At 48.4% G+C, this 26188-nt stretch overlaps 1 protein-coding gene across 5 annotated transcripts in view; it reads left to right on the top strand.

Moving 5' to 3' along the window:
* The window catches only part of LOC117977910 (huntingtin-interacting protein 1-like), a 135927-nt gene extending 109814 nt beyond the window's left edge, over positions 1–26113 (top strand). For 3 of the 5 annotated variants that reach the window (XM_055115058.2, XM_055115054.2, XM_063605786.1), the window contains exons 15-30: positions 1080–1168; positions 1565–1681; positions 2547–2648; positions 3199–3342; positions 3815–3950; positions 4834–4920; positions 5140–5247; positions 5771–5907; positions 10372–10482; positions 11560–11618; positions 12354–12447; positions 14199–14299; positions 14587–14692; positions 16417–16540; positions 17410–17471; positions 19960–26113. In XM_055115058.2, the coding sequence (XP_054971033.1) occupies positions 1080–1168; positions 1565–1681; positions 2547–2648; positions 3199–3342; positions 3815–3950; positions 4834–4920; positions 5140–5247; positions 5771–5907; positions 10372–10482; positions 11560–11618; positions 12354–12447; positions 14199–14299; positions 14587–14692; positions 16417–16540; positions 17410–17471; positions 19960–20151 (1769 nt within the window). In that variant the 3' untranslated portion in view covers positions 20152–26113. The remainder of the gene's footprint in view (positions 1–1079; positions 1169–1564; positions 1682–2546; positions 2649–3198; positions 3343–3814; positions 3951–4833; positions 4921–5139; positions 5248–5770; positions 5908–10371; positions 10483–11559; positions 11619–12353; positions 12448–14198; positions 14300–14586; positions 14693–16416; positions 16541–17409; positions 17472–19959) is intronic. The other 2 variants (XM_055115057.2, XM_063605787.1) reach the window with 1 other exon arrangement.
* Positions 26114–26188: the final 75 nt, after the last annotated feature.

Below are 26188 nucleotides of genomic sequence, written 5' to 3'. Positions count from 1 at the left end.
AGACCAACCCGGGCAACATAGCAAGACCCCATCTCTAGAAAAAATAAAAAAGATTAGCCGGGCATGGTGGCACATGCCTGTAGTCCCAGCTACTCTTGAGGCTGAGACAGGAGGATCGCTTGAGCCCAGGAATTCAAGGCTGCAGTGAGCTGATTGCACCACTGCACTCCGGCCTCTGCAACAGAGAGCCTTGTCTCTAAAAAATTTCAAATAAATTTTTTAAAAAGCTGAAAGCCCCCATAGAATAAATGCCATGTATGTAAGTGCTGAAGAGGCATGAATCCCTGGCTTGATTATTTATTTGTTTTATTTTTTTGAGGTGGAGTCTCACTCTGTTGCCCAGGCTGGAATGCAGTGGTGTGATCTGGGCTCACTGCAACCTCTACGTCCCAGGTTTAAGCGATTGTCCTGCCTCAGCCTCCCGAGTAGCTGGGATTACAGGCACACACCACCATGTCCAGCTGATTTTTGTATTTATAGTAGAGATGGGGTTTCACCATGTTGGTCAGGCTGGTCTTGAACTCCTGACCTCAGGTGATCCACCCACCTTGGCCTCCCAAAGTGCTGGGATTATAGGCATGAGCCACCTCGCTTGGCCCCTGGCTTGATTTTTAACTAGTTGAATTCTTTTTAAAGATGACTTCCTGGAGAAGTTTCTGTAAGTAGGACTTTCAAGGGAGAAAAGCATATATGCATTCCTAAATCAAAGGAAGATCTTTGGCCGGGCACAGTGGCTCATGCCTATAATCCCACTGAGGTGGGAGGATCACCTGAGCCCAGGAGTTTGAAACCAGCCTGGAAAACATAGTGAGACCCTGTCTCTACAAAAATCAGCCGGGTGTGGTGGCATGTGCCCATGAACCCAGCTACTCAGGAGACTGGGGTGGGAGGATGACTTGAGCCCAAGGAGGTCGAGGCTGCAGTGAGCAGTGATTGTGCCACTGCACCCCAGCCTGGGTGACAGAGCAAGACTGTCTCAAAACAAAACAAGGAGGACCTTCTAGGGACCCTGGCTCATTGTAAGGAAGGCAAGGGTCCCTGCTAGGTTAGACTCCTCACCTTGGTCCTTTACAATACAGGGAAAGCTCAAGCCAATGAACAGCGATATAGCAAGCTAAAGGAGAAGTACAGCGAGCTCGTTCAGAACCACGCTGACCTGCTGCGGAAGGTAAGACCCTCAGCCCCTGTCACCATCCTGCAGGCCCTGCACCTCTAGGGAGAGAGCGGCTCAGGCCTGTGGCTTCCCCGGGGCCAGCAACCCCTACATTGATCTCTAAGGCATTGCCGTCATCTCGGGAACCACACCTTTTCAGGCTTCCTTGCCTCTGTGTCTTGGGCTGTGTCCTGGGTGCCAATCCCATGTAGGTCACCCACCTTCTTTATTATTTTGTAAATATTTGAGCATCAAGCATCTGAAGGTGATGGCTCTGTTCCGGCTGTGGGTAGGAAAGTGATTCCCGTGTCTGACTCTAGGGCGCGCACAGCCTGAGTATGATTGTCCTAGCAGGAGGATGTCCTCTAAGTCTGGGATCTCCTGGGTCAAGACACTGTTCTTCTTTTGCAGAATGCAGAGGTGACCAAACAGGTGTCCATGGCCAGACAAGCCCAGGTAGATTTGGAACGAGAGAAAAAAGAGCTGGAGGATTCGTTGGAGCGCATCAGTGACCAGGGCCAGCGGAAGGTGAGTGGGACGAGGAGCACTCGGGAAATGAGAGAGGGGGCTGTTGAGTTGGTGGCGGGGGCTTTGTGGCCTTCTGCTCCATGGGCAGTTCTGTGGGTCGGTTGGCATCACACAGCAGGGAGCACACCATGGTGGCCACACAGAACAGCAAAACACCGTCACCAGTGCATACACGAAGTAATGGAAGGACCCAAGTTGCCTGGGGTTAATCAGCAAAGGCTTTCCAAGGATGAGGCTGGTGGAGAGTTTGAGGAAAGGAAAACACATGGGTAGCAGAGAGAGAGGGATGAGCGTTTTTTTGTTTTTTTGTTTTGTTTGTTTGTTTGGTTTTTGAGACGGCAGTAATCCCAGGACTTTGGGAGGCTGGGGGTGGGGGGCGGGGCGCGGATCACCAAGTCAGGAGTTCGAGACCAGCCTGGCCAATATGGTGAAACCCCATCTCTACTAAAAATACAAAAGTTAGCCAGGTGTGATGGCGTGTGCCCGTAGTCCCAGCTGCTTGGGAGGCTGAGGCACGAGAATCTCTTGAACCTTGGAGGTGGAGGTTGCAGTGAGCTGAGACTGCACCACTGCACTCCAGCCTGGGCAACAACAGCGAGACTCCGTCTCAAAAATAAATAAATAAATAAATAAATAAATAAATAAATAAATAAATAATAAAAAATCCTTCCTTGACATTCCACATTTTCAGTACACTCTGGGGTCTTGCCTCCTCCTCCCACACCCTGCACTTTTTTTGGGGGGTGTAACTTACATACAGTAGAGTTTACAGATCTCTTGTTGATCGCTTGGGACATTTTTACATTTTTATATTCTTTGTCACTGCCACCCAGATCAGAGTCCCTCTGTTTTTCTTCTCTTTCAGACTCAAGAACAGCTGGAAGTTCTAGAGAGCTTGAAGCAGGAACTTGCCACAAGCCAACGGGAGCTTCAGGTTCTGCAAGGCAGCCTGGAAACTTCTGCCCAGGTAAATACCTCCTTTTTTTTTTTTTTTTTTTTTGGAGATAGAGTCTTCTTCTGTCACTCAGGTTGGAATGCAGTGGTGCGATCGCAGCTCACTGCAGCTTCCACCTCCCTGGGCTCAGGTGATCCTCCCCACTTAGCCCCCCGAGTAACTGGGACTACAGGCACATACTCCTACACCTGGCTAGTTTTTGTATTTTCTTTGGTAGAGACGGGGTTTCACTGTGTTGCCCAGGCTGGTCTCGAACTGCAGGGCTCAAGTGATCCTCCCACCTCAGCCTCCTAAAGTGCTGGGATTACAGACATGAGCCTTCATGCCCAGCCTCCTTTCTTGCCCCACCCCTGGCTTTGGCGTTGCTGTCATCCACCATCCTTGGCCTGGCCAAGTCAGCCCCCACTGCAATCAGTGTGTCCCCGGGAGGGAATCAGAGTGGCAGGTTAAAGAGCCATCACCTTCCCAGTCCTTGCAACCCGGTGGTGGGTTGGACCTCTGGGAAGTAGGGACTGTTTAACTCAACCAGCGTCTCCCTCTTTCCTTGTGGTCACCTTTGCAGTCAGAAGCAAACTGGGCAGCCCAGTTCGCCGAGCTAGAGAAGGAGCGGGACAGCCTGGTGAGTGGCGCAGCTCATAGGGAGGAGGAATTATCTGCTCTTCGGAAAGAACTGCAGGACACTCAGCTCAAACTGGCCAGCACAGAGGCAAGTCACGGACACGGACATGAGCGAGCACCTGTGAATTCCCACCGAGGGCCTCTGCGCATGCACGGAGGCTGGGAGGACCCCGGGGCTGCTGAGAAGGGGTTTGGGGCCTTGGCCTGATTGTGCAGACATTCTGTAGGTGTAATGCCAGCAGGCCCTGCATTGCCTGCAGAGTCCATGAGGGAAAGCAAACTGCTGTCTTTTTTGTATGAGAAGAGAAGTTTGGCATCTCCTCCCAGCCATGAGAAGCGGGCGCAGTGATCCATCCCCACAGCCTCTGTGGGCAGCCGCACATCGTGGGCAGCCGCACCCTGTGCACACAGTTAAAGCGCCTTTCTCTGTCTCAGGCTTACTGGCTTGGACCTCATTGGCCATGACTTGAGCTAAGATGCTAAGAGCCCCAGCCAGGTCATCCTGCTCAGGTTCATTATGGAGTCTAGGGCAGACTCTCACCTCCCTGGACCATTTTTAGGAATCTATGTGCCAGCTTGCCAAAGACCAACGAAAAATGCTTCTGGTGGGGTCCAGGAAGGCTGCAGAGCAGGTGATACAAGACGCCCTGAACCAGCTTGAAGAACCTCCTCTCATCAGCTGCGCTGGGTCTGCAGGTACATTTGCAATTGCCCAGCTGGCAGGGGCCAGGTCCTTACAGCCTGAGACTCTGTTGATGTTGAATCTCATGTGAGACTTAGCTCAGGGGCTCTCAGCCCAGCAGCATGTCAGCATTACCTTAGGGGTGCCCAGGCCCCATCCTAGATCAGTTACATGTGGAAACTCTGTGCATTAGTGCCTATACACTAGTATTTTAGTATTTTCTTCCCCCCGCCCACCCTTTTTGAGATAGGGTCTTACTCTGTTGCTCAGGCTAGAGTGCAGTGCCATGGCTCACTGCAACCTCCGCTTCCTGGGCTCACACAATCCTCCCCACTCATTCTCCCAAGTAGCTGGGACTACAGGCACGCAACACCACGCCCAGCTAATTTTTGGTTTCGGTTTGTTGCTCAGACTGGTCTTGAAGACCTGGGCTCAGGCTATCCACCCACCTTGGCCTCCCAAAGTGCTGGGATTACAGGCATGAGCCACCATGCCTGGCCTTGGCTAATTTTTTAATTTTTGGTAGAGACGAGGTCTCACTCTATTGCCCAGGATGGTCCCAAACTTCTGAACTCCCACCTTGGCCTCTCAAAGTGCTGGAATTACAGGCATGAGACACCACGCCAGGCCCAGCAGTAGTATTTTCTAAAGCCCCCAGGTGTGATAGCCACTGCTTTAGACAGTGGGTCACACTGATAAAACACCCACCAGGAGCAGACAATTCTCTTTCTCTAAGGAAAAAACTATGGTCTGAATCAAGAGATGATTACTCATGAACTTCACGTCTAGGCAGGAAGCTTACCCACTAGGTAAGCTCCTCCATTCAGTGCTTAATTAACGAGGATGAAGCCAGCTATGAGAACTTGCTCTGACCTTGCCCTGTGTTCCCTCTCACAGATCACCTCCTCTCCACGGTCACATCCATTTCCAGCTGCATCGAGCAACTGGACAAAAGCTGGAGCCAGTATCTGGCCTGCCCAGAAGGTAAGAATGGCCAAGGACAGTCTCTGTCGGCTAGTGATGGCCAGACAGGGTTCAGAAGCACCTGAATGCGGGGATAGTGACAGGTCCCTCTGCATCAAGAAAGGCATGTAGGCAACTCATACAAGAAAGGCATGTAGGCAACTCATAAAACGGGAGGAGAGGGTATGAAAGTGTCACCATCAACCAGACCTGAGAAACTTCTCTTTCCAATCCTGGCAGACATCAGTGGACTTCTCCATTCCATAACCCTGCTGGCCCACTTGACCAGTGACGCCATTGCTCATGGTGCCACCACCTGCCTCAGAGCCCCACCTGAGCCTGCCGACTGTGAGTACTGGGGCATGAGGGGCTGTTCATGGACCAGGGGAGCAGGGGGCCTTTAAAAGTCTCTGTTGGGCCGGGCGCAGTGGCTCATGCCTGTAACTCCAGCACTTTGGGAGGCTGAGGCGGGCAGATCACTTGAGGTCGGGAGTTCAAGAACAGTCTGGCCAACATGGCAAAAACCCATCTCTACTAAAGATACAAAAACGATGGGCCAGATGCAATGGTTCACGCCTGTAATCGCCGTAACACTTTGGGAGGACGAGGTGGGCAGATCACCTGAGGTCAGGAGTTCGAGACCAACCTGGCCAACATGGCGAAACCCCGTCTCTACTAAAAATACAAAAATTAGCCGGGCATGGTGGCGCACCCGTAATCCCAGCTACTTGGGAGGCCGAGGCAGGAGAATCGCTTGAACTCAGGAGGTGGAGTTTGCAGTGAGCCGAGATGGCGCCACTGCACTCCAGCCTGGGCAACAAGAGCGAGACTCCATCTCAAAAAAAAAGTGTCTATTGCCTTGTATCTCCAGCACTGACCGAGGCCTGTAAGCAGTATGGCAGGGAAACCCTCGCCTACCTGGCCTCCCTGGAGGAAGAGGGAAGCCTTGAGAATGCCGACAGCACAGCCATGAGGAACTGCCTGAGCAAGATCAAGGCCATCGGCGAGGTACTTGGAGTAGTATCATTGAGGAGCATTGTTATTCTTCTGGGTGTGCATGCTGGTGAATGGCCAGGGAATCGGTGATGTTCTGAGCTAGTTCTTTCTGCACTTAGAACTTGATTCTAGAAAGAGATTGTTAAAATTGGAAAATCTGGCCAGGTGCAGTGATTTATGCGTGTAATCCCAGCACTTTGGGAGGCTGAGTCAGGAGGATCACTTGAGGCTAGACGGGATGGCTCACGCCTGTAATCCCAGCACTTTGGGAGGCTGAGGTGGGCAGATCACTTGAGGTCAAGAGCTAGAGACCAGCCTGGCCAACAGGGTGAAACCCTGTCTCTGCTAAAAATACAAAAATCAACCCAGCATAGTGGTGCATGCCTATAATCCCAGGTACTGGGAGGTGGAGTCAAGAGAATTGCTTGAACCCAGGAGGTGGAGGTTGCAGTGCACCGAGATCATGCCATTGCACTCCAGCCTGGGCATAAGAGTGAGATCTATCTCAAAAAAAAAAAAAAAAAAAATAGGATCACTTGATCCCAGAAGTTTGAGACAGGCCTAGGCAACAAAATGAGACCCTGTCTCTTTAAAAACTAAAAAAAAAAATTTTTAAAGGAAAAACCTCCTGAAGGACTTTCCAGCTATATTTAATTCACTGGCTGTTAGCTGAGAATCTACTTACTATGTTGTCATCATTACACTAGGCAATATCAAAGAAGTATAGGCAGCTCCCCTGTCTCTGAGGATTTTTCTCTAGGTGGGCAGGTAATACCCAAAATGGAAATAACACTGTGTTCATTCATTTACTAAAGATGTAGTGCCGAGCATGGTGGCTCACACCTGTAATCCCTGCACTTTGGGAGGCCGAGGCAGGAGGATCACTTGAGGCCAGGAGTTCAATATCAGCCTAGGCAACATAGTGAGACCCTGTCTCTACAAAATAAAATTTTTTTAAAAAATTAGACAGGCGTGATGTCACGCACCTGTAGTCCCAGCTACTCGGGAGGCTGAGGCAGGAGGATCGCTTGAGCCCAGGATTTGGAGGTCACAGTGAGCTATGATTGTGCCACTGCACTCCAGCCTAGGCAACAGAGTGAGACCCTGCCTCTGCTATAAATAAATATGTCCTGTATACCAGAAATTGGGTTAAGTATATATAGGGACAGGGAAGACATGGACTCTATGGAAAAGAAAAATAAGAAAACCATTTCTATGCAGTACAGTTTTTTTTCATTTTTTCCCCAGTGTTATGAATTGGAATATATTGGTTAAGATACAAGGATAGGGCCAGGCACGGTGGCTCACGCCTGTAATCCCAACATTTTGGGAGGCCGAGGCAGGTGGATCACCTGAGGTCAGGAGTTCTAGACCAGCCTGGCCAACATGGCAAAACCCGTCTCTACTAAAAATACAAAAAATTAGCCAGGCGTGATGGTAGGCGCCTGTAATCCCAGCTACTTAGGAGGCTGGGGCAGGAGAATCACTTGAACCTGGGAGGCTGAGGTTGCAATGAGCTAAGATCGTGCCTTTGCACTCCAACCTGGGCAACAGGAGCGAAACTCCACTCAAAAAATAAATGAAAAATAAAAGCCATGAGGATAGAATGTCTAATTGGAGTTCCAGAAGAAGATAATAAAAAGACCACATCCAGCCAAGGTGGGTGGATCAATTGAGGCCAGGAATTTGAGACCAGCCTGGGCAACTTAGTGGCGCCCTGTCTCTACAACAAATTTAAAAATTGGCCGGATGTGATGGTGAGCACTTTTGGTCCCAGCTACTCAGGAGGCTGAGGCAGGAGGATCACCTAAGCCTGGGAGCTCAAGACTGCAGTGAACCGTGTACTCTTCAGTGAATTGCAGAGTGTACTCTGCAGAGTGGTTCACCTGCAGTGAACCACTGTACTCCAGCCTGGGTGACAGAGTAAGACCCTGTCTCTAAAAAGAAAAAATAAAAAGATCAGGGCCAGGTGTGGTGGCTCACGCCTGTAATCCCAGCACTTTGGGAGGCTGAGGTGGGTGGATCACTTGAGGCCAGGAGTTTGAGACCAGCCTGGCCAATATAGTGAAACTCCATCTCTATTAAAAATACAAAATTAGCCAGGTGTGGTGGCTAATTTTGTAATCCCAGCACATACCTGTAATCCCAGCTACTTGAGAGGCTGAGGCAGGATAATCCTTTGAGCCTGGGAGGCGGAGGCTGCAGTGAGCCGAGATTGCGCCACTGCACTCCAGCCTGGGCGACAGAGTGAGACACTGCCTCAAAAAAAAAAAAAAAAAAAAAAAAAAATTATCATCTACATCTTTGCCTCCCTAAATAATAGAGTTAGTTTCACATGATATAGACTACAGGTAAATGGAGTCCTACTGTATATATTCTTCTACAACTCGCTTTTTCACTCCACATTCTGTGAGATTAATCCAAGAAGATAAATTCATTTTCACTGCTCTCTCATTATCTATTGTGTGAATATCGCTTAATTCATCCGTCTGTTCTCTTGGTGATGGACACTTGGGTTATTTCCAGTTTGGGTTGTTATTAATTTGCCCCTATGATCATATATGCACACATGTCAGTTTCTCTAGAGTATATACGTAGAATCAGAATTACTAGGTATTAGGATGAATCTCACACATAGAATGTTGAGTGAAAAATCAAGTCATGGAAAAATATATACAGTAGGATTCCTTTTATATAAAGACTCAAACATTCAAACTTAATAGGGATGCATCTATGTGGAGTTAAAAAATAATAATAATAAGACAGGCCAGGCATAGTGGCACATGTCTGAAAATCCCAGCACTTTGGGAGGCCGGAGCGGGAGGATCACTTGAGGCCAGGAGTTTGATACAGCCTGGGCTACAAAGCAAGACTCTGACTCTACAAAAAAGTTTAAAAGTTAGCAGAGCCTAGTGGTGTGTGCCCGTTGTCCCAGCTACTCAGGAGGCTGAGGCAGGGAGGATCACTTGAGCCCAGGAGTGGGAGGCTGCAGTGAGCTATGATCGCACCACTGCACTCTAGCCTGGGCAACAGGCTTTTATGTTTTGTCTTTAAAAAATAAAAATAAAATAAGACACAACAACCACTCTCTTGAATTCTGTGTCTCTTGGGGTAGAAGGCAGGGAGTAAGGGAGATAGAATCAGGGCACATACAAGTTCAAATAGGATTCCAAAGGTATTGATGTTTCTTACAGCATTCCTTAAGTTTTAAGTTGGGTGGTGGATAACATGCGTCTTTATTCTTATCCTTTGAACCATTCATATATATTTTATACCTTAGTATGTATAACACATCATGTTTTAAAAATCATAGGCTTTGCTGTTTGTCAGACCTTAGTTCAAATCCCTGCCCTGCCATTTGTTACCATAACTGTGGTCAAGACGTTCTACCTCTGATCCCTGGCTTCCTATCTGCACAGTAGGAATAATACCCGCCTCATATGATCACCGTGGAAGCAAAGTTAAGTCAGGGTCAAAGTGGAAGATATCATCTGTATTTGAAAAAGTTGTCGGCCAGGTATAGTAATTCAATCCCAGCACATTGGGAGGCCAAGACAGGAGGATCACTTGAGCCCAGGAATTCAAGACCAGCCTGGGCAACATAGTGAGACCCCATCTCTATTAAAAAAAAAAAAAAATTATCCGGGCTTGGTGGTGCACCTCTGTACTCCCAGCTACTCTGGTGGTAGAGGTGGGAGAATTGCTTGAGCATGGAAGGTCGAGGCTGCAGTGAGCTATGATCATGCCACTGCACTCCATCTCTGGTGACAGGGCAAGACTGTGTCTCAAAAAAATAAAAAATTAGGGCCAGGCGTGGTGGCTTACACCTGTAATCCCAGCACTTTGGGAGGCTGAGGCAGGAGGATTACCTGAGGTCAGGAGTTTGAGACCAGCCTGGGCAAAATAGTGAAACCCATCTCTACTAAAAATATAAAAATTAGCTGGGCATGGTGGTGCAAACCTGCAATCCCAGCTACTTGGGAGGCTGAGGCAGGATAATCCCTTGAGCCCAGGAGGCGGAGGCTGCAGTGAGCCGAGATTGTGCCACTGTACTCCAGCCTGGGCAACAGATTGAGACTCTGTCTCAAAAAAAAAAAAAGAAAAGAAAAGAAAAGAAAGAAAGCAAAAGAAAAAGAAAAATTGTAAAAAAAATACCTCCTGTGTAGCTAGTACAATTGACACTGCACAACTAAGGGACTGGGGTCTTAGTGGTGGCGGAATGGCCTTGCAGGGGGAGGCAGCGATGGCATTCTGGAAGGAGGTGGATCCTGAGTGAGGAGGAGCATGAGGTTCCAGAGTTCGTGTCACAGAGAGGACAAGATGCGGTCTGCAAAAGACCCCCCCACAACCCCTGTGGCTTGCAGAAGGTGTTTGCTGGGTTGCCTCCTGCCTTGCCATCTTGTAAGGGTTACAGATGGCAGAGGAGAAGAGACAGGAGGCCCCAAGGTCAGTTCAGCCTTTGTGATGTGTTCACAGGAGCTCCTGCCCAGGGGCCTGGACATCAAGCAGGAGGAGCTGGGGGACCTGGTGGACAAGGAGATGGCGGCCACTTCAGCTGCTATTGAAACTGCCACGGCCAGAATAGAGGTAGGAGGTTCCTGCAGGATCTCCTGAAACGATGCCTTTGCAGCTGCCCTTCTGCAACACTGCTCATTAGACATGTCACAGTCGTTCATTAAGGCCATGGCAACCCCCTAAGACAGAAACCAGAATTTGCCAGGCACAGTGGCTCATGCCTGTAACCCCAGCACCTTGGGAGGATCACTTGAGTCCAGGAGTTTGAGACCAGCCTGGACATCATAGCAAGACCCCATCTCTACAAAAGATAAAATAATTAGCTGGGCATGGTGGTGCATGCTTATAGTCCCAGCTACTCCAGAGGCTGCAGGAGGATCACTTGAGCCCAGGAATTGGAGGCTACAGTGAGCCATGATTGCACCACTGCACTCTAGCCTGGGTGAGAGAGTGAGACCCTGTCTGTAAAAATGTTTTTAAATTATATAAAAAAAAAAAAGAGACCAAAATCTGAACTTGCTCGTTTTTCTGAGTGATAGAAAATGAGAAGGTCCTCACGAGAGAAGGTCCGCATGAGAGAAGGTGATTAGTTTCCTCAAGAATCAGATACTTTGGTGTCAGAATATCCTGGGTTCTGGCCAGGCGTGGTGGCTCACGCCTGTATTCCCAGCACTTTGGGAGGCCGAGGCAGGCAGATCATGAGGTCAGGAGTTTGAGACCAGCCTGGACAACATGGTGAAACCCGGTCTCTACTAAACATACAAAAATTAGCTGGGCGTGGTGGCGCGTGCCTGTAATCCCAGCCACTCGGAAGGCTGAGGCAGGAGAATCACTTGAACCCAGGAGGCGGAGGTTGCAGTGAGCCGAGATCGTACCGCTCACTCCAGCCTGGGTGACAGAGTGAGACTCCATCTCAAAACAAAACAAAATGACACGGATCACAGAGCCAGCCCACTGCAGCTGCACTCTCCCTGAATAGGTTAGAGTCTGGATTCTTTTCTGACTCTCTCAAGAATGTGGGCAGGGACTTGGGGACTTCCAGATTCAGGTTTCCCAGCTACCACACGATGTTGGACTGAAAGTATAGTAAGACATTAGTGGATCCTTAATATTCAAGGCACATTTAGAAACCATGCTTCTTTTTCACAGGAGATGCTCAGCAAATCCCGAGCAGGAGACACAGGAGTCAAATTGGAGGTGAATGAAAGGTCGGTCTGAGCGGCATGGTGGGACCTAGGGGAGCAGGATCTGTCTTCCTGACATTGGTCTATACTTTGCATACTTATTAGGGAATTAGAGGAGAGCAGTAGCAGCCACGGGGAAGGGCTGAGTTGATGTAATCATCAATAACAGTATTAATGATGACAGCAGTATTGCTGTTTCACTATAGAAGAAAAGAAACCCCGGGCCGGCGCGGTAGCTCCCGCCTGTAATCCCAGCACTTTGGGAGGCTGAGGAGGGAGGATCACCTGAGGTCGGGAGTTCGAGACCAGCCCGCCCAATGTGGTGAAAAGTCGTCTTTACTAAAAATACAAAAATTAGCCAGGCGTGGTGGTGCATGCAGCATGTAATCCCAGCTACTTTGGAGGCTGAGGCAGGAGAATCACTTGAACCCGGGAGGTGGAGGTTGCAGTGAGCCAAGATCGTGCCTCTGCACTCTAGCCTGGGCGACAGAGCAAGACTCTGTCTCAAAAAAGAAGAAAAGAAGTCCTAGGAATCACAATTTCACTATTCCTTACGATGGAGACCCACAGTTAGATCTCTCTCACTCCCCAGCCTCTCCTTCGGTGCCTCCCCGCAGAATGTTCCAGCAACCTCAGCACCCTTCTTACCTCCCTTTCCCATTCCAAGCTTGCCTTTGGCTAGGAGTGGGGAAGAGAACCGTCGTGTTCATTGATCTTGGATCTTGATCTCAGTGTATCCTCGACTTGTTTGTTTGGCAGGATCCTTGGTTGCTGTACCAGCCTCATGCAAGCTATTCAGGTGCTCATCGTGGCCTCTAAGGACCTCCAGAGAGAGATTGTGGAGAGCGGCAGGGTGAGCGTGGGTGTGGGCCCTGGGCAGGAAGAGGAGGCATTGGTGACAGACTCCCGCTCCAACGGACTCTGTGATGATGCCGTCTTACTCTGTGTGTCCACCTGAGCACAGAGCAGCCACTCCTGTAGATATCAGCAGAGGCCCTGGGGAGAAGTCAGAGCTCCAGGACCTCCCCAGAGGGTGGCCAGGCATGTGTCCCAACTCCAGCTCCCTTCGCACAGGCAGACATTGTTGGAACTTGCTGTGGGAGCCCTTTTTACATTGCAAACCTGGGTACTCTGAGGGGGACATGAGGACTTTTGCAAAAGAAGCAGATCCTGAATGCCAACTTGAGACTGGCTTTTCACAGGGAGTTCGGCCTAATCTGTTTCTAACAGCAGAGTCAACTCACCCTTACAAATAGACTCTGCTGTCAGCCTCTTATCAACGCACCACTTTGTGGTCTCACACCTTTGCTGGGATTATCATCATCTTGTTTTTTTCTCATTTCCCCATATGCCGCCGCAGCTTGGGAGGCGTAAGTCCAGGGGAGGGGTTAATGAGCCTGAGAACGGTGCCATAAAGCAAGCAGCCAGGCCTGCTTTGCTGGTGCCTTTTATCTTCCTGAGAGCTGATGTTTTCTGTTTCTAAAATAGAAAGATGGACTGGACAAGGATTATCTGCAGATTCTCAGACTATCAGACACTTCCAAAGCATAAAAACATTTTTCAAATCCAAGTAGAAATATTTTTTTTTTAATGTATTCACTGTGTAGTCTCCTTTCTTTGGCAAATCGCAAAGAGTGGCTAGACTCTTTTCAGATCATAACTTATTCATATGAGAATATTTATTCTTATATATACAATACAGAAATGTCATGGTATGGTAGAAATGCTACAGGCTTTGGAGTCAGAAAAGCCCAAGATTTACTTCCATTTATTTCCTGCATGACCTTGGGAAAAGTCTTTTTGTTTGTTGTTTTGTTGTTTTGGGTTTTTTGTTTGCTTGTTTGTTTGTTTTTGAGACTGAGTCTCGCTCTGTCGCCAGGCTAGAATGCAGTGGTGCAATCTCGGCTCACTGCAACCTCTGCCTCCTGGGTTCAAGCGATTCTCCTGCCTCAGCCTCCCGAGTAGCTGGGATTACAGGCACACACCACGCCCAGCTAATTTTTGTATTTTTAGTAGAGACGGAGTTTCACCATGTTAGACAGGATGGTCTCAATCTCTTGACCTCATGATCTGCCCGCCTTGGCCTCGCAAAGTGCTGGGATTACAGGCGTGAACCACCGCGCCCAGCCAGGGTTTTGTTTTGTTTTGTTTGAGACAGAATCTCGCTCTGTTGCTCAGGCTAGAGTGCAGTGACGCGATCTCGGCTCACTGCAACCTCCGCCTCCTAGGTTCAAGTGATTGTCCTGCCTCAGCCTCCTGAGTAGCTGGGATCACAGGCACCCACCACCACACCTAGCTAATTTTTGTATTTTTAATAGAGACAGGGTTTCACCATGTTGCCCAAGCTGGTCTTGAACTCCTGACCTCAAGTGATCCACCTGCCTCAGCCTCCCAAAGTGCTGGGATTACAGGCGAGCGCCACTGCACCCAGCTGGAAAAGCCATTTTGGTCTCTGAATCTTCTTCTTTTTTGTAAAATGGGAATACTAATGCTTATGTCTCAGAGTTACTATGAGGATGATTTGGGATAATATATGTATAAAAGCACCTGCCATGTAGTACATGCTCAATAAAAGGTGGCTATTACTATTTTTTATTTCCCTAGGGTACAGCATCCCCTAAAGAGTTTTATGCCAAGAACTCTCGATGGACAGAAGGACTCATCTCAGCCTCCAAGGCTGTGGGCTGGGGAGCCACTGTCATGGTGTAAGTATCCATTGGTACCAAGGCTCCTCCCATGACCCCTCTTCCATTGATCCACTCCAAACAATAGCTAAGGAGGGAAAAAAAAATCTGTCCCTTAGAAATAAACTATTGATCAGGAAGTCAATAGGACCGAGTTTACAAGGGAGCCTGGCTCTCCCAGGGGACACAGGGCAGGCAGCCTCCCCTCCCTGTTTAGCCAAGGGCGATGGGGTGGTCTGGAGGTGGGAATGTGGAGGAGTTGCAGCTCATTTGCCCGTAACCTAGTCCCTCTTGTCGTTTTCCATCAGGGATGCAGCTGATCTGGTGGTACAAGGCAGAGGGAAATTTGAGGAGCTAATGGTGTGTTCTCATGAAATTGCTGCTAGCACAGCCCAGCTTGTGGCTGCATCCAAGGTAGGACCTGGCTGGACCTCCTAGGACGCTGGAAGGCCTGGTTAGAGAGTACTAGGCTAGGTTAAAGAGTACTTGGCTGCGTTAGGCAGTACTTGGCTGAGTTAGAGAGTACTTGGCCAGGTTAGATGGCACTTGGCTAGGTTAGACTGTACTTGGCTAGGTTAAAGAGTACTAAGGGGTTAGAGAGTACTTGGCTAGGTTAGATGGTACTTGGCTGGGTTAGAGAATACTAAGGGATTAGAGAATACTTGGCTACATTAGATAGTACTTGGCTAGGTTAGAGAGTACTTGGCTAGGTTAGATGGTACTTGGTTAGGTTAGATGGTACTTGGCTAGGTTAGAGACTACTTAGGAGTTAGAGAGTACTTGGCTAGGTTATATAGTACTTGGATGATGGGATGGAACTGGCCCTGAGAACAAATGATTTATCCAGGGCTCAGGTGGATTCGATTCCAAATAAAAATTCACCCTGTTAAGGGTCCCATACTATCCTCTTACAGAGGCTTTTTTTTTTTTTTTTTTTTTTTGGAGACAGCCTTGCTCTGTCACCCAGGCTGGAGTGCAGTGGCGTGATCTCAGCTCACTGCAACCTCTGCCTCCCAGGTTCAAGTGATTCTCCTGACTCAGCCTCCCGAGTAGCTGGGACTACAGACACATGCCACCACGCCCAGCTAATTTTTTTTATTTTTAGTGGAGACGGGGTTTCACCGCGTTAGCCAGGATGGCCTCGATCTCCTGACCTTGTGATCCACCCACCTCAGCCTCCCAAAGTGCTGGGATTACAGGCGTGAGCCACCACACCTGGCCTTAGAGGCCTTTCATGTGACAGCAAGGAATGTCTGTACCCAGTCTGTACCCAGGTGTGCCACACATGTCCCTCGTGGCTTTCCTCACATCTGTTACAAGTGGCCTTAGAGAGCCCCAGCAATGCCAGCTTCCGATTAGCAGTCCTGGCATTCAAGAAACACTCGAATAAGGAATAGGTTGGCATCATAAACAGGATACCTGGCTTGGCTGTGAGATTCTACAACCCCTCTTTATTAGTGTTCAAATTTGAATCAGGCCGGGCACAATGGCTCACTCCTGTAATCCCAGCCCTTTTAGGAGGCCTGAGGTCGGGAGTTCAAGACCAGCCTGGCCAACATGGTGAAATCCAGTTTCTACTAAAAATACAAAAAATTAGCTGGGTGTGGTGGCGGGCACTTGTAATCCCAGCTGCTTGGGAGGCTGAGGCAGGAGAATTGCTTGAACCTGGGAGGTGGAGGTTGCAGTGAGCTAAGATCATGCCATTGCACTCCAGCCTGAGCAACAAGAGCAAACTCTGTCTAAAAAAAAAATTATTTTTTGAATCAATATCATCAATGCCCCCAACTGATTCTCATGTAAAGTGTGCCCCAAATCCTTTTTAAGAGTTTCACAGTATCCCAGAGTGTTCTTTATTTGTCCTTATTTCTTGTCATCCCAAATTGGTTTCCACAACTGGGCACATTGTCCAAATAAGTGATAATGCTTAGAGTTTGGGATCCACCAAGCAAAGAAGCCAGGAATAACTTTTTATATGATAGATATGTCAGGAGCTGACTATAGTCAGCAGATTTTGAGAAGCTGATTGGTGATTGCCGTTTGGCCCACATATGTTTGCTAAGAACCATCAGAGCAATTATCTGATTCAGTCCTTGTTGCTCTAGGTGTTGTATGAACCTAAATCCGCTTTGTCCTGGTAGGTGAAAGCTGATAAGGACAGCCCCAACCTAGCCCAGCTGCAGCAGGCCTCTCGGGGAGTGAACCAGGCCACTGCCGGCGTTGTGGCCTCAACCATTTCCGGCAAATCACAGATCGAAGAGACAGGTAGCCTTTCCAAAGGGACCCTTTTCTTATCCACCCTGTTGAGCTCTTCTCTGCATCCTTCCCTGTGATCCCAACCAAATCCCACAGGACTGTGTCTAAATTCTTTCATATTTTTCATCTTTTTATTTTATTTTTTCTTTATTTCTGTTTTTGAGACAGGGTCTCACTCTGTCGCCTAGGCTGGAGTGCAGTGGTACCATCTCTGCTCACTGCAACCTCCACCTCCCTGGTTCACACGATTCTCCTGCCTCAGCTTCCCGAGTAGCTAGGATTACAGGCGCCCGCCACCACGCCTGGCTAATTTTTGTATTTTTAGTAGAGACGGGGTTTCACCATGTTAGCCAAGCTGGTCTCGAACTCCTCACCTCAGGTGATGTGCCCACCTTGGCCTCCCAAAGTTTGCTGGGATTATAGGTGTGAGCCACCGCGCTCTGCCATTTTTTTTTCTTTTTTTAGTTGGAGTCTTTCTCTTGTTGCCCAGGCTGGAGTGCAATGGCGCAATCTTGGCTCACTGCAACCTCCGCCTCCAGGGTTCAAGTGATTCTCCTGCCTTAGCCTCCCAAGTAGCTGGAATTACAGGCGCCCACTGCTGCACCCAGCTAATTTTTGTATTTCTAGTAAAGACGGGGTTTCACCATGTTGGCCAGGCTGGTCTCAAACTCCTGACCTCATGATCCACCCACCTCAGCCTCCCAAAGAGCTAGGATTACAGGAGTGAGCCACCGTTGTCCGGCCCCCTCAGTTACTTTCATGCAGTGTTGACAAATGGCAAGCCAGGCATCTCCACAGAGCATTGGCATTGGCTGCCTCTCAGGTGCCAGTCAGCCAGGGTAGAATTTGATGAGACCTTCTTGTTTCCATCCTTGCAGACAACATGGACTTCTCAAGCATGACGCTGACACAGATCAAACGCCAAGAGATGGATTCTCAGGTGAGAGCTCCATCTGTAAGTCTAGATAGCCTCTATTGCCTAGACATGGACTCTGAATATTATTCCCATGGAGAAAAGCCAGAGGGAAATGAACACAGGTGCACCTACTAACCCAAGACTGAATGTAAATCTTGCCGGAAGAAACAGTGGAGGTAGAGAAGGTGATTAGTGAATCACCTTGTTTTTTTTTTTGTTTGTCTTGTTTTGTTTTTTTTCTTTTTTGAGACGGAGTCTCGTCCTGTCGCCCAGGCTGGAGTGCAGTGGCGTGATCTCGGCTCACCGCACTCTCCACCTCCCAGGTTCAAGCAATTCTTCTACTTCAACCTCCCAAGTAGCTGGGATTACAGACGTGCGTCACCACACCTAGCTAATTTTTTTTTTTTTTTTTTGAGACGGAGTCTTGCTCTGTCGCCCAGGCTGGAGTGCAGTGGTGTGATCTCGGCTCACTGCAAGCTCCCTCTCTCAGGTTCACGCCATTCTCCTGCCTCAGCCTCTCTGAGTAGCTGGAACTACAGGCGCCCACCACCATGCCTGGCTAATTTTTTGTATTTTTAGTAGAGACAGGGTTTCACCGTGTTAGCCAGGATGGTCTCGATCTCCTGACCTCGTGATCTGCCTGCCTTGGCCTCCCAAACTGCTGGGATTACAAGCGTGAGCCACCGTGCCCGGCCTTAATTTTTTATTTTTAATAGAGATAAGGTTTCACCATGCTGGCCAGGCTGGTCTCAAACTCCTGACCTTGTGATCTGCCCACCTGGGCCTTCCAAAGTGCTGGGATTACAGGCGTGAGCCACCGGCCCTTTTTTTTTTTTTAAATAAGATAGAGACGGGGTCTTACTATGTTGCCCAGGCTGGTCTCAACTCCTGGCCTCACACAACCCTCCTGCCTCAGCCTCCCAAAGGGCTGGGATTACAGGCGTGAGCCACCACGCCCAGCCAAGATCAGACTCTTAACTCTTGCCCACTGTTCTTGGACTAACGTTCCTCTACATGTTATCCAGGATCTCTTAGTATCCACAAACTTAATAGTCTTACTATAAACACTGTTTTAGACTTCTGGTATGAATTATTTGTGTATGACTTTTAGTTTTAAAAGAGAAAATCCTTTTAACTCATCAAAGGCAATGCCATTATTTCTCTCTGTTGTTCTATAAAGTCATATCATGTAAAATAGGTATCAGCGAGATCCTTTAAAAAAAAATTGACATAGTTTTTCTAGAATAACTGGTCATCAGTCTTGGGGTGAATTTCAAATTGGAATTGTTAAAGTACTCCAAGATGTGTCACTCAGCATTTTTTTTTTCTTTTTTTGAGTCAGGGCCTTGCTCTGTTCCCCAGGCTGGAGTGCAGTGGTGTGATCACAGCTCACTGCAGCCTCAAACTCCTGGGCTCAGGCGGATCCTCCCACCTCAGCCTCCTGAGTAGCTGGGACTACAGGTACACACCACCATGCCCAGCTAATTTTTCCTTCTTTTTTTTTTTTTTGAGACCGAGTCTTGCTCTGTTGCCTAGGCTGGAGTGAGTACAATGGCACGATCTTGGTTCACTGCAACCTCCGCCTTCCAGGTTCAAGCGATTCTCCTACCTCAGCCTCCAAAGTAGCTGGGATTACAGACATGCACCACCACACCTGGCTAATTTTGTATATTTTTAGTAGAGACGGGGTTTCATCATGTTGGTCAGGCTAGTCTCAAACTCCTGACCCCAGGTGATCCACCCACGTTGGCCTCCCAAAGTGCTGGGATTACGGGCATAAGCCACCATGCCCGGCCAGCAAATATTCCTTGAATTAAGAAATAAAATAAATTACATTAATGAGAAGTAGAGCTAGACAAGATCACCCTTTCCTTTATAGTAAGATTTTCCAGGCTTTTTCCTGTAGCAGTAATAAGCGTGAGTTGCACAAATACCTGAAAGATATCAGAACCATCATATTTGCTTCCTACCTGGGTTTCTAGGGAACTGGGATTGAAGAAGGGTTACAACTAGATTGGTACTCACCATACAGTTAGGCTAAACATTAGAGTTGTTTTTAGATAGTGATTTCTCAGAGGAACAGAAGATAAGCCCACCTACCATTTAGGCATTTGTAAAGCATCATTCACTTCCAGTAGAAGATCACAGTGAGTAAAGCATAAGAGCTACTGGGATAGATAAATGAATGGGAGAATGGAAAAATTAGAGCAAAGAAGAGAATTGAAATTGAGGGCCAGATAAAGTATGGAAACAGGGTGAATAATATGGAAGAAGAGGAATTCACAATGCAGCAGAAAGGGAGTAATCAAAATAAGATAGATGTAGGCTGGGCATGGTGTTTCATGCCTGTAATCTCAGCACTTTGGGAGGCCAAGACAGGAGGATCTCTTGAGGCCAGGAGTTCACTACCAGCCTGGGCAGCAGAACAAGACCCCATCTCTATAAAAAAATAAATAAAAATTAAATCTCTGAGAGCTGATTAAGAGAAAATCCCACTTACTTTCCCTTACAGGTTAGGGTGCTAGAGCTAGAAAATGAATTGCAGAAGGAGCGTCAAAAACTGGGAGAGCTTCGGAAAAAGCACTACGAGCTTGCTGGTGTTGCTGAGGGCTGGGAAGAAGGTAAGCTGACTCCAAGGATGGGCACTAACCCGCAGCAGGGAGGGGAAGCTGTGTGGCCAGGGCCTTCCCCTAGAATGGAATAGAACAAGGAACCCACCAGATCGGTGGCTTCTTCCTTCTCTTCTCTCCTCATGGAACCTGTTTTCTCTTCCATTGTAAATAACCTTTAAGCCTAACTTTGGGTGAAGTTATGGTGATTTGAAAGCTTTTATTGTCACCTTTTAAGACCTAAACATTGATCATAACTCACTCACTGCCATTCCCTCCCAGGCCCAGCTAGCCTTGCCAACTCCCTGGGAATTTAGTTTCTGGCCAGTAGAGAGTTGAAAAATGAATAAATAGTGGTCAGTCGAGATCTGGCAGACAGGGACAAGTGAATTACAAGTTTCTGTCTATCTAGAGCCAGTGAAGGGCGACAATTGCCAAAAGACAGAAGGGATCAGGGGCTAGGCCGGGTGTGGTGGCTCACGCCTATAATCCCAGCACTTTGGGAGGCTGAGGCGGGCGGATCACGAGGTCAGGAGATGGAGACCATCCTGGCTAACACGGTGAAACCCCGTCTCTACTAAAAATACAAAAAATTAGCCTGGCGTGGTGGTGGGCGCCTGTAGTCCCAGCTACTCAGGAGGCTGAGGCAGGAGAATGGCGTGAACCCGGGAGGCGGAGCTTGCAGTGAGCCGAGATCGCGCCACTGCACTCCAGCCTGGGCGACAGAGCGAGACTCCATCTCAAAAAAAAAAAAAAAAAAAAAAAGACGGGATCAGGTGCTGAGAAATGGAGTGGCATGGAGTCACATTCAGCCTGCCAGCCCAGAGACTTGCCATCCATCACCTCGAGTCTATATGTTGTTGTCTGCATGTCGAAAGCAGTCAACTTGATCACAGCCAAGATTGTTCACTCTTAGTGGACTCGACTGACTCTGGGCACCAACCATAGACAGATCCTAGTCATTCCTAGACACGAAACTTGGGGACTATGTGATTACACCATGGTTATAATTATAATGTATTTTTGAGCCCCCATGGTGGCAGGTTTTGTTGGTTAAGTGAATGAATGCATTCATGAGTGCTTTGCAACATGAATTATCATTGTCTTTTAGGAACAGAGGCATCTCCACCTACACTGCAAGAAGCAGTAACCGAAAAAGAATAGAGCCAAACCAACACCCCATATGTCAGTGTAAATCCTTGTTACCTATCTCGTGTGTGTTATTTCCCCAGCCACAGGCCAAATCCTTGGAGTCCCAGGGGCAGCCACACCACTGCCATTACCCAGTGCCGAGGACATGCATGACACTTCCAAAGACTCCCTCCATAGCGACACCCTTTCTGTTTGGACCCATGGTCATCTCTGTTCTTTCCCCGCCTCCCTAGTTAGCATCCAGGCTGGCCAGTGCTGCCCATGAGCAAGCCTAGGTACAAAGAGGGGTGGTGGGGGGCAGGGCCACTCAACAGAGAGGACCAACATCCAGTCCTGCTGACTATTTGACTCCCACAACAATGGGTATCCTTAATAGAGGAGCTGCTTGTTGTTTGTTGACAGCTTGGAAAGGGAAGATCTTATGCCTTTTCTTTTCTGTTTTCTTCTCAGTCTTTTCGGTTTCATCATTTGCACAAACTTGTGAGCATCAGAGGGCTGATGGATTCCAAACCAGGACACTACCCTGAGATCTGCACAGTCAGAAGGACGGCAGGAGTGTCCTGGCTGTGAATGCCAAAGCCATTCTCCCCCTCTTTGGGCAGTGCCATGGATTTCCACTGCTTCTTATGGTGGTTGGTTGGGTTTTTTGGTTGTTTTTGTTTTTTTTTTTAAGTTTCACTCACATAGCCAACTCTCCCAAAGGGCACACCCCTGGGGCTGAGTCTCCAGGGCCCCCCCACTGTGGTAGCTCCAGCGATGGTGCTGCCCAGGCCTCTCGGTGCTCCATCTCCGCCTCCACACTGACCAAGTGCTGGCCCACCCAGTCCATGCTCCAGGGTCAGGCGGAGCTGCTGAGTGACAGCTTTCCTCAAAAAGCAGAAGGAGAGTGAGTGCCTTTCCCTCCTAAAGCTGAATCCCGGCGGAAAGCCTCTGTCCGCCTTTACAAGGGAGAAGACAACAGAAAGAGGGACAAGAGGGTTCACACAGCCCAGTTCCCGTGACCAGGCTCAAAAACTTGATCACATGCTTGAATGGAGCTGGTGAGATCAACAACACTACTTCCCTGCCGGAATGAACTGTCCGTGAATGGTCTCTGTCAAGCGGGCCATCTCCCTTGGCCCAGAGAGGGAGTGTGGGAGTGATTCCCAACTCCTTTCTGCAGACGTCTGCCTTGGCATCCTCTTGAATAGGAAGATCGTTCCACCTTCTACGCAATTGACAAACCCGGAAGATCAGATGCAATTGCTCCCATCAGGAAAGAACCCTATACTTGGTTTGCTACCCTTAGTATTTATTACTAACCTCCCTTAAGCAGCAACAGCCTACAAAGAGATGCTTGGAGCAATCAGGACTTCAGGTGTGACTCTAGCAAGGCTCATCTTTCTGCCCGGCTACATCAGCCTTCAAGAATCAGAAGAAAGGCCAAGGTGCTGGACTGTTACTGACTTGGATCCCAAAGCAAGGAGATCATTTGGAGCTCTTGGGTCAGAGAAAATGAGAAAGGACAGAGCCAGCGGCTCCAACTCCTTTCAGCCACATGCCCCAGGCTCTCGCTGCCCTGTGGACAGGATGAGGACAGAGGGCACATGAACAGCTTGCCAGGGATGGGCAGCCCAACAGCACTTTTCCTCTTCTAGGTGGACCCCAGCATTTAAGTGACCTTCTGATCTTGGAAAAACAGCGTCTTCCTTCTTTATCTATAGCAACTCATTGGTGGTAGCCATCAAGCACTTCCCAGGATCTGCTCCAACAGAATATTGCTAGGTTTTGCTACATGACGGGTTGTGAGACTTCTGTTTGATCACTGTGAACCAACCCCCATCTCCCTAGCCCACCCCCCTCCCCAACTCCCTCTCTGTGCATTTTCTAAGTGGGACATTCAAAAAACTCTCTCCCAGGACCTCGGATGACCATACTCAGATGTGTGACCTCCATACTGGGCTAAGGAAGTATCAGCACTAGAAATTGGGCAGTCTTAATGTTGAATGCTGCTTTCTGCTTAGTATTTTTTTGATTCAAGGCTCAGAAGGAATGGTGCGTGGCTTCCCTGTCCCAGTTGTGGCAACTAAACCAATCAGTGTGTTCTTGATGCGGGTCAACATTTCCAAAAGTGGCTAGTCCTCACTTCTAGATCTCAGCCATTCTAACTCATATGTTCCCAATTACCAAGGGGTGGCCGGGCACAGTGGCTCACGCCTGTAATCCCAGCACTTTGAGAGGCTGAGGTGGTTGGATCACCTGAGGTCAGGAGTTCGAGACCAGCCTGTCCAACATGGTGAAACCCCCATCTCTACTAAAAATACCAAAAATTAGCCGAGCGTAGTGACGGGTGCCCATAATCCCAGCTACTCAGGAGGCTGAGACAGGAGAATCACCTGAACCCCAGAGGCAGAGGTTGCAGTGAGCTGAGATCATGCCATTGTACTCCAGCCTGGGCAACAAGAGCAAAACTCCATCTCAAAAAAAAAAAAAAAAAAAAAAATTACAAATGGGGCAAACAGTCTAGTGTAATGGATCAAATTAAGATTCTCTGCCCAGCTGGGCACAGTGGCGCATGCCTGTAATCCCAGAACTTTGGGAGGCCAAGACGGGATGATTGCTTGAGCTCAGGAGTTTGAGACCAGGCTGGGCATCATAGCAAGACCTCATCTCTACTAAAATTCAAAAACAAAATTAGCCGGGCATGATGGTGCATGCCTGTAGTCTCAGCTAGTTGGGGAGCTAAGGTGGGAGAATTGCTTGAGCTTGGGAAGTCGAGGCTGCAGTCAGCCCTGATTGTGCCACTGCACTCCGGCCTGGGTGACAGAGTGAGACCCTGTCTCAAAAAAAAAAAAAATTCTGTGTCAGAGCCCAGCCCAGGAGTTTGAGGCTGCAGTGAGCCATGATTTCCCACTGCACTCCAGCCTGAGTGACAGAGCGAGACTCCATCTCTTTAAAAACAAACAAAAAATTATCTGAATGATCCTGTCTCTAAAAAGAAGCCACAGAAATGTTTAAAAACTTCATCGACTTAGCCTGAGTCATAACGGTTAAGAAAGCACTTAAACAGAAGCAGAGGCGAATTCAGTGTCACATGAGGAAGTAGCTGTCAGATGTCACATAATTACTTTTGTAATAGCTCAGATTAGAATGGCTACCCCATTCTCTAGACAAAATCAAATTGTCCTATTGTGACTCTTCTAAAAATGAAGATGAAGAGGTATTTAATGACACACCTTGGATTAAAACGGGAATCACATCTTAAAGCTAAAAATGAACCTGCAAGCCTTCTAAATGAGTCACCGAGCATCACTAGTGACAAGTCTCGGGTGAGCGTAAATGGGTCATGACAAGATGGGACAGCAACAAAATCATGGCTTAGGATCGACAAGAAGTTAAAAAACAGCTGCATCTGTTACTGAAGTTTGTAAGACAGTGCCCTGAGACCTCTAGAGAAAAGATGTTTGTTTACTTAAGAGAAAGAGGCCAGACATGGTGTCTCACGCGTTTAATCCCAGCACTTTGGGAGGCAGGGGCGGGTGGATCACCTGAGGTCAGGAGTTCAAGACTAGCCTGGCCAACATGGTGAAACCCCGTCTCTACTAAAAATACAAAAATTAGCCAGGCATGGTGGCAGGCGCCTATAATCCCAGCTACTGGGGAGGCTGAGGCAGGAGAATCACTTGAACCCGGGGGACAGAGGTTGTAGTGAGCCAAGATCGCACCACTGCACTCCAGCCTGGGTCACAGAGTGAGACTCCATCTCAAAAAAAAAAAAAAAAAAAAAAGAGAGAGAGAAAGAAATAGAAGAGAAGAGCCATCTTGGCAGGGTTATTTTATATCTGAGCAAGGAGTTTAAATGAGACTAGTTTAGATTGTCTGCTGATGCAGCCGTCCATAGCAGTACCCCTAAAATCCCACCAGAATACGGGTCCCTCTAACCCAGTGGCTGGAAGAACCACTGTCTAGAGCAACTTTTCTTGGAACTGTCCCAGCTACCAAGTCAGACACCAAGGTTTATGCCACCAGGTAACACGGGGATCACAGGTACATGTCGCTCCGGTCAGATTAGTTGGCTTTGGCCCCTCGACCCTGTGCAGGAGCTGGTTCTCAGCTTGCAGCTGAAAGTTCCCTCTTAGCTCCTTAGTCTAGAGGGGTCTCCTGGCTCCATTTGACCCTGGTCTTTAATAACCGGTCAGCATCTTGCTACCTTCTGCCACCTTTCCAAATCTCTGGAAATCCTGCCAGGGAAAGCCTCCAGTTCCAACACTGGCTTTCCAAGCAAACTGGCTTTGCCCTCTCTCTGCCATCCTTGTCCTCCAGAGACTGCACCACCTGTAGCATAGAAAACCACCACCACGGACCTGCCAGCCATCGGCGCAGCAAACCAGCCAGCTGTTTGCTGCCAAATTCCTTCCTCTTCCAGGTCCAGACCAAATACAGGATCAGCACCACACCGTGGTGTTGTCAGGAGCCAAAGCAACAGGAAACAATTCAATGCTGTTGGGTTCGATTCTGAGAGTAGATTTTTCCAGACATGTCTTTCAGGTGACCCTCAACTACCTCAGGTTTGAAGGCCCTAAATGAAACTGATTACCACTCATAGGGACAAACCGAGGGGGTTCGGTTACATCTTGGTGATAATGCAATTGTCTCAAACTTATAACAAACTCTTTCACATTTCAGTTTGCAGGGATAGGGTTGGGTTTGTTTTTCTTCTGTTTTTAACCTTTCCCCTGGGTTTCCATTAGGGTAGTTCCTTGAAATGAATTTCATTTTTCACTGAGTGCCTACCTTCCCAGGGCAGGTGGCCACTGGCTTCTGTTTCCCTCCAACAATACTTTTATTATGGTATTAAGACCTTTCTTTGTATAATACATTGCATCTGTGTTTTCAATTTTTCAAATAAATATTTCCACCTGGCAATGGAGCGTGGTGGTGATTGACCAGCCAGCGTGGCTCTGAGGTATAGGCTCCAGTGAGAAGCCTGCATTTGTATCC

The sequence above is a fragment of the Pan paniscus genome, chromosome 6 (assembly GCF_029289425.2).
Source record: "Pan paniscus chromosome 6, NHGRI_mPanPan1-v2.0_pri, whole genome shotgun sequence".
NCBI lineage: Eukaryota > Metazoa > Chordata > Mammalia > Primates > Hominidae > Pan > Pan paniscus.
The sequence above is the reverse complement of the archived record's forward strand: the minus strand, read 5'-3'. Positions and strand labels throughout refer to the sequence as shown.